Source organism: Malaclemys terrapin, chromosome 12, assembly GCF_027887155.1.
Source record: "Malaclemys terrapin pileata isolate rMalTer1 chromosome 12, rMalTer1.hap1, whole genome shotgun sequence".
Taxonomy (NCBI): domain Eukaryota; kingdom Metazoa; phylum Chordata; order Testudines; family Emydidae; genus Malaclemys; species Malaclemys terrapin.
The window spans coordinates 39,178,540-39,186,631 of NC_071516.1; the positions used below are offsets into that span (position 1 = coordinate 39,178,540).

At 42.9% G+C, this 8,092-nt stretch overlaps 1 protein-coding gene across 1 annotated transcript; it reads left to right on the forward strand.

Moving 5' to 3' along the window:
- Positions 1-621: 621 nt before the first annotated feature.
- On the forward strand, positions 622-1,569 carry LOC128846647 (olfactory receptor 10A7-like). The gene has a single exon (XM_054045884.1). The coding sequence runs from the start codon at positions 622-624 to the stop codon at positions 1,567-1,569; it is 948 nt and encodes a 315-aa protein (XP_053901859.1).
- The last annotated feature ends 6,523 nt before the right edge of the window (positions 1,570-8,092 follow it).

The window sequence follows — 8,092 nt, forward strand, 5'->3', positions numbered from 1 at the left end:
GCATGTCACTGAAAAAATTATAGGTGGGTAACTCTGGATTTGCTGACAAATTGTTCTTTTTCCCCTTTACAGAGTTAACTGAAAATGTTCTGTGGTCATTTTAATGGATGTATTTGTAGTTGTTGAAACAGCCGCTATATTACATCAGGTCAGGTGAAAAAGCATTATATCATAGAATCATAGAATATCAGGGTTGGAAGAGACCTCAGGAGGTCATCTAGTCCAACCCCCTGCTCAAAGCAGGACCTAATCCCCAACTAAATCATCCCAGCCATGGCTTTGGCCATATACTAAGGCACAGGTTTTCAAAGGTGCCTAAAGATGCAGATAGGTGCCTAGCTGGATTCACTAATAGAATTAAACAGGTCATGGGTTGGATTTTTAAAGGTATTAGGTGCCTAGTAGGACTTTTAAAAGCATCTAGGCACCCAACATCCATTAAAATGAATGTGATTTAGGTCATGAGGTTCCTTTGTAAAATTTCTCTAGAAGAATAACTGAATCTTTAGGCCCTTAAACATTTTTGACAATCTAGCCCTAAGTAGATACTGAATACAATAAAAAGGGATGGAATAACAAGGCTAATTTTTCTTCCTATCTTTCTTGCCTTCCAGAGAACACATGGCACAAATGCCATGGACAAATCACACATCCATCACCAAGTTCATTCTCCTGGGATTTGGGAACCTGAACGAAGTTCAGATTCTGCTTTTTGTGGTTTTTCTAGTGATCTATATTGTGACCTTGGCTGGGAACCTTCTGATTGTTGCTCTAGTTGTGGCTGATCAGCACCTTCACACCCCCATGTATTTCTTTCTGGGGAACTTGTCCTTCCTGGAGACCTGCTATACCTCAGTGAGTGTCCCCAGATTGCTGTCTGGGCTCCTCGTAGAAGACAGGACAATCTCATTCAGGGACTGTATCACACAGTTATTTTTCCTCAGTGCTTTGGCTTGCATTGAGTGCTTCCTCCTTGCAGTCATGGCTTATGACCGTTACTTAGCCATATGCAACCCACTCAACTATAATGTTATGATGAACCTCAGGGTCTGCCTTCAGATGGTATCTGCCTCCTGGATAACTGGTTTCTCAGCCACTGCTTTAGTAGTGGGGATGGTGCCCCAGCTAAGCTTCTGCAGCTACAATGAAATTAATAATTTCTTCTGCGACATGGAGGAGCTGCTCAAATTGTCCTGCACAAAAAGCTCCCTGGTGGAAATGATTGTTCTGCTCTCCTGCTCCCTGGTAACCCTAGCTCCTTTCCTCTTTATTGTTGTGTCTTACATTCATATCCTCTTGGCCATCCTGAGAATCGCCTCCTCTGCTGAGAGGCAGAAGGCCTTTTCCACCTGCGCCTCTCACCTGCTGGTGGTGAGTCTGTATTACGGGACCATCATTATTATGTATGTGGTGCCATCAGCAGAGCGATCCCCTGCCTTCCATAAAGTTCTGTCTCTCATGTACACGGTTATCACCCCAATGTTCAACCCCATCATCTACAGTCTTAGGAACAAAGAGGTGAAGGGGACATTCAGGAAAGTTGTTCTGCAGAGTTTAGGCATGGTTTAGGCTGTCATTTTGAAATTGTAGCAAAGAAGAGAATTATGAGACACATAGATGAAGACAATACGTTGGGGAAGAGTCAACATGGCTTTTGTAAAGGAAATCATATCTAACCAATCTATTAGAATTCTTTGAGTATATCAATAAATATGTGGACATGGGTGATCCAGTGGATATAGTGTACTTGGACTTTCAGAAAGCCTTGACAAGGTCCCTCACCAAAGTCTCTTATGGAAACTAAGCAGTCATGGGATAAGAGGGAAGGTCGTCTCATGGCTCAGTAACTGGTTAAAAGATAGTAAACAAAGCATAGGAATAAATGTTTAATTTCCCAATGGAAATTGATAAATAGCGGGGTCCCTCAAAGATCTGTACTGGGGCCAGTGCAGTTCAATATATTCATAAATGACCTGGAAAAGGGGGTAAGCACTGGTATGGTAAAGTTTGCAGATGATACAAATTTACTCACGATAGTTAAGTGCAAAGCAGACTGTGAGGAGTTACAAAGGGACCTCACAAAACTGTGTGAATGGGCAACCAAATCGCAGACGAAATTCAGTGTTGATAAATGCAAAGTAATGCATATTGGAAAACATAATCCCAACTATACATACAAAATAATGAGGTCTAAATTAGCTATTACCACTCAAGAAAGAGATCTTGAAGTCATCATGGATATTTTTATGAAAACATCTGCTCAAAGTACAGTGGCAGTCAAAAAAGCTAACAGAATGTTAGGAACTGTTAGGATATAGATATTCAGGCCTGTCTGTAAAGGCCTATACTTTAGGAATGTAGGTGTATTCTTATCACTTAGCTAGTTATAGATGTATAAAAGAAAGAATCAAAATCACTGTCTTCTGTGAAAGGGCCTTCTCGTACTGTGACAGTCTGAGGCTAGGTCTACACTACCCGCCTGAATCGGCGGGTAGAAATCGATCTCTCAGGGATTGATTTATCACATCTCGTCGCGACGCGACAATCAATCCCCGAATCGATGCTCTTACTCCACCAGCGGAGGTGGGAGTAAGCACCGTCGACAGGAAGCCGCAGAGGTCGATTTTGCCGCCGTCCCTACAGCGGGGTAAGTCGGTTGCGATACGTCGAATTCAGCTATGCTATTCGCGTAGCTGAATTTGCGTATCTTAAATCGACCCCCCCCCCTGTAGTGAAGACCTGCACTGAGGCTCTGTTCTAAGGCTAAATAAGGCCTTTGGCTAAGCAGCAGAGGCAGCCATAAGCTGAGAAGTGAACGGTCACATCCTCACATTCCAAACTAGTCACATGGAAATAAGGTGCTATTGGGCTGTTAGGAATACAATCGTGTTCTGATATTCCGATCACCTCCAGAGAAAGGAAAGAGCCTAGAAGATGTAAAAGGAAATTTAGTTTGATAGTCTGTCTGGTAAGAACTCACTTATCAATAGACACAGCTGGAAAACCCTTAAGTCTGTATAGATGTAGTTGTGAAATCCTCACTTCTGTATTGTTTTGTATGTTTATTTGCATGGTCTCTGTCTGGTTCTGTGATGGTTTCTGTCTGCTGTATAATTAATTTTGTTGGGTATAAACTAATTAAGGTGGTGAAATATAATTGGTTAAATAACCGTGTTACAGTATGTTAAAATTGATTAGTTAAATTTCAGTAAAATAATTGGTTAAGGTATAGCTAAGCAAAACTCAAGTTTTACTATATAGTCTGCAGTCAATCAGGAAGTAAAGGGGGGGAATGGGAACAGGGACTCAGGTGGGGAATTGGGATCATGTTTTGTTAAGGGGGGGAATGGGAACAGGGAATGGGAACAGGAACAGGGACATAGGCAAGGCTCTGTGGTGTCAGAGTTGGGAAGGGGGACACTGAGGAAGGAAACTGGAATCATGCTTGCTGGAAGTTGACCCCAATAAACATCAAATTGTTTGCGCCTTTGGGCTTTGGGTATTGTTGCTCTGTGTTCATGCGAGAAGGACCAGGGAAGTGAGAGCGGGAAGGAATAAGCCCCCTAACAGGAACTATTAGGAAAGGGATTGATAATAAGATAGAAAATATAATAATGCCATTATATAAATCCATGGTACACCAACACCTTGAATATTGAGTGCAGTTCTGATCACACTATCTCAAAAAAAATATATGAGTTGGAGAAAGTATAGAGAAAGGCAGCAAAAATGTTTAGGGGGATGGAGCAGCTTCCAAATGAGGACAGATTTAAAAGACTGGCACTATTCAGTTTAGAAAAGAAACGACTAAGGGGGGATATGATAGAGGTCTATAAAATCATTTATGGTGTGGAGAAAGTGAATAGGGAAGTGTTATTTACTCCTTCACATAACAGAAGGACCGGGGGTCACCCAACGAAACTAATAGGCAGCAGGTTTAACACAAAAAACAAAATGCACAGTCAACCAGTGTAACTTGTTGACAGGGAATTTTGCAAAGGCCAAAAGTATAATTGGTTACATAAAAGAATTAGATCAGTTCTTGGAGGATACGTCCAACAATGGCAATAAGCCCAGATTATCAGTGATGCAGCCCCGTGCTCTGGGCATCCCTAAACAGCCAGAAGTCGGGACTGGACAACAGGGGATGAATCCCTCAATGATTGCCCTGTTCTCTTCATGCTCTGTGAAGCACCAGGCATTGGCCACTGTCAGAAGACAGATACTGGGCTAGATGGACCATTGGTCCAACCCAGTATGGCCACTCTCATAAACTACACACAGGTGCCCCAGTCCAACACTGCCACTAGTGGCCTAAAAGGGGGGAATGGTCCCTATGTAGGTAGCAATGAATGCAAAGCTGGGTGTTTTGATCCTCAAAAGCCAGCAAACTGGACGGGGAGGCACCTAAGCTAGCCGGAGGGAGAAGGGGTATGTGCTAAGCTGTGCTGATCCCACAGTGTTAGGTGCATCAGTCCAGGCTGGTGGGAGGCATCTGTCTTGGCTTACGATCAACAATTGGGCACCCTCTCCTAGGGTCAGGCACATATGGCCTATTTTTCCTACAAGGAAGAGCCCCTCTCTCATGACTGTCAGCCAAGGGGTTAGGGTGCTCACCTGATTCAAATCTCTCCTCTGCCTGATGAGGAAAAGGGAGCTAAAGAGGGATCTGCCACCTCCCAGGGGAATGCTCTAACCACTGAACTGTGGGACATTCTGATATGGGGCTCCCTCAATCTGGCCTGCTGAAGCTTTTCCACTTTGGGTAAAGACTTGAAGAATCATTGGGAGGGAGGGAGGGAGGGAGAGAGAGAGAGAGAAAGAGAGAGATGACTCTCTAGCCCAGTGGTTAGAGAATTGACCTAGGAGATGGCAGACTTCCTGCTCAAATGCCACTTTAATTATTTATTGACAGGGAGCTCCACTCGGTAATACCCTGTAGCACTGGTGATGTGGACAATGGCACTGCATCATTTCTCTGTGCAAGCCCTTTTCCATGTTGATCTCTCTCTATGCTCCATGCATCAGTGTTGCATCTAACACAACTGATGCACCAGGTCCCAGAATCCCAATTGTAGCCCACAAGAAAACTGCATCAAAGAGATTACATATGGGCACCCCCAATAGATGAGACACATTGACAACACTGTGTACCCAACTACTGAGCATCTCCCCTGTCATTTCCACCTCCTGAAGAAACAAATCAACCCACCAACTGAAAAAAGCACTAAGTAAAAGCACTAAGCACCAGTAAAAAGCACTAAAATAAAATAAAATCATAAAAGAAAACAGAAAAGGAAGCAAGAACCAAGTAACTGCACTGATACCACAAACAGAATTTTTACCCTGGTGGGAGGAGAAGAGCTAGTGATTCCATAAAGTCTAGTAGGGATTTTGATGTGGCTACTAATTTTATGTGGAAGGTGCTCAGATAGCATAGTAATGGGTTGCAGTATAGAACTCTACACCAGAATAGAGAACCCCCCACATAGATAGATAGATAGATAGATAGATAACCCTAACTCCTGCAAGTCCTTCTTACATGTGATTATGGTTGGCCCCTGACACAGGGCAGGATGCTGCACTTAAATTCGTCCACTGTCTAAGGATCATGAGCTAAAAGTGAGACTTCCAGACCTACCAATCATGTTCCCCCAGCACCCACTTGCAGACTTCCTATACAGCAAAATCTTTGTTCCATGCAGCAGGGCATATAGGTGAAAGGCAACCAAACTTCACTCCTGATGGCTCTGAGTGATGGTCCTTCAGTGAGGTAACATGTACCTTTATCAGGTAGAAGAGCTGCAATGAACAAAGAGCAATAGGCTGCTATTGAGCAAGCCTGGGCTGGTGCAGTCACCGTGCCAATATTTCCACACATTGCAGGCCACAGAACCTCACCCACACACTCCTGTAACAGACCCCTAATCTCTCTCTGAGTTACTGAAGTCCCCAAATCATGATTTACAGACTTCAAGTTACAGAGAATTCACCATTTACACTAGTTTAAACCTGCAAGTGACCCATGCCCTGTGCTGCAGAGGAAGGCGAAAAAACCCCAGTGTCTCTGCCAATAAGACCCAGGGGAAAATTCCTTCCTGACTCCAAATATGGTGATCAGTTAGACCCTGAGCATGTGGGCAAGGCCCACCAGGCATACATCTGGGAAAGAATTTTCTGTAGTAACTCAGAGCCCTCCCCATATAGAGTCCCATCACCAGACATTGGATATATTTGCTACTAGCAGTCGCATATCAGCTACATGCCATTATAGGCAGTCTCATCATACCATCTCCTCCACAAACTTATCAAGTTCATCTTGAAACCAGTTAGGTTTTTTGCCCCCACTGCTTTCCTTGGGAGACTGTTCCAGAACTTCACTCCTCTGATGGTAAGAAACCTTCACCTAATTTCAAGTCTAATCTTGTTGATGGCCAATTTATATCCATGTGTTCTTGTGTTCATATTGGCCCTTAACCTAAATAACTCCTCTCCCTCCCTGGTATTTATCCCTCTGATGTATTAATAGAGAACAATAATATCTCCCATCAGCCTTCTTTTGGTGAGGCTAAATAAGCAAAGCTCTTTCAGTTGCCTCTCATAAGGCAGGTTTTCCATTTCTCGGATTATCCTAGTAGTCCTTCTCTGCACGTGTTCCATTCCATTCCCATTCTTAAACATGGAAGATGAAAATTGCACACAGTATTCCAGATGATGTCTCACCAGTGCCTTGTATAATGGTACTAACACTTCCCTCTTATAAAGAGAACAAACACAGATTCTGAATAAAATTTGTTAACACCGTACAAGTTTATGAATCTTGATAATAACAAAAAGAAGTGATAATTAAAAAAAATATGTCTTTCTTTCCCTCCCTGAGAAGAGCATTCTGCTCACCAGTCTCCTTATGGCCTTCTTCATCTTGGCGTTCCTCAGCGTGTAGATCATTGGTTTCAGCATCGGGGTGATTACAGGGTAAAGGACTGAGACCACCTTGTCCATGGGAATTTCTGGAAAGGCCGAGCATAGATGAAGATGAAGAGGATGAATATTAAACACAGAACGATGATCTGGGTTCCACAGGTGGACAGAGACTTGCGCTTCCCTTCCGCGAGTTGTGTCCTGATCTTGACCAATATGATGGTCTACGAAATGAGCAGGAAAATGAAGATAATTATGGCAAGCATCCCACTTTGGGACACCATCAGCAGATCAAAGAGGTAGGTGTCAGTGCAGGCCCGTTTGATGACTTGTAGGACATCACAGTAGAAATTGTCCAGGATGTTTGGCCCACAGAATGGTAAATGGAGGATCAGTTCAATTGATGCCAACATTAGAGCCTTTGCAAATTCCCTCCTGTGCTGCGATGGCACAAGGAGGCTGATTGGGACACTGTGGAAGAATTGGACCTTTGACTGGCCTCCAAAGCAGAGGAAATCCCGTGGCTGGTGAGCTTTGTTCTTGGCACTGAGATGGAGAGAGCTAAGCAATGAATTAGAGCGGGGGAGAAAAAATTCAGGGCTTCTTGATTCCAAGCTAATTTTAGATGGGAAGCGGTCTCAATGATTAGAGGAGGGGGGTAATTGTATTTTGGAGTCCCTCTTGGCTCATTTAATATATATTGTCCAAGAGCTCTACTGAAAGGACTGATAACATTTGGTGAGATACAATACAAAAAGATCAGAGTCCAAAGTTGGTCTTTCGTACTTGGCAGCCAATACACAATCAGAGACCTGAAACGTCAATACTGAGATTCAGTAGGCACCTGGGGACTTAATATGTCAATGAGGTATAAACATCTCAATTAAAACATCCTTCTACCCAATTTTATCAGGCACTTCAAGTAACAATGGTAATGGGATCTTTTTTTTAGTGCTTGCATAGAATAGAATAGAATAGAATAGAATAGAATAGAATAGAATAGAGATCTAACCTGTAGGACTCTTACTGGCCAAGTCGTTATGGGTAGAGTTGGGTGAATAATGAACTTTTTTGGTTCACTAGCTATTAAAAAAAATTAAACTAACGTTTAATGTAAAATTTAAACTAAGGTCAAACTGAAAATAACATTAAAACATTTTTTGGAGATTGA

Bases quoted from the DNA above. Each gene is read 5' to 3' on its own strand.
- LOC128846647 (XM_054045884.1), top strand. From the start codon at position 622: ATGGCACAAATGCCATGGACAAATCACACATCCATCACCAAGTTCATT.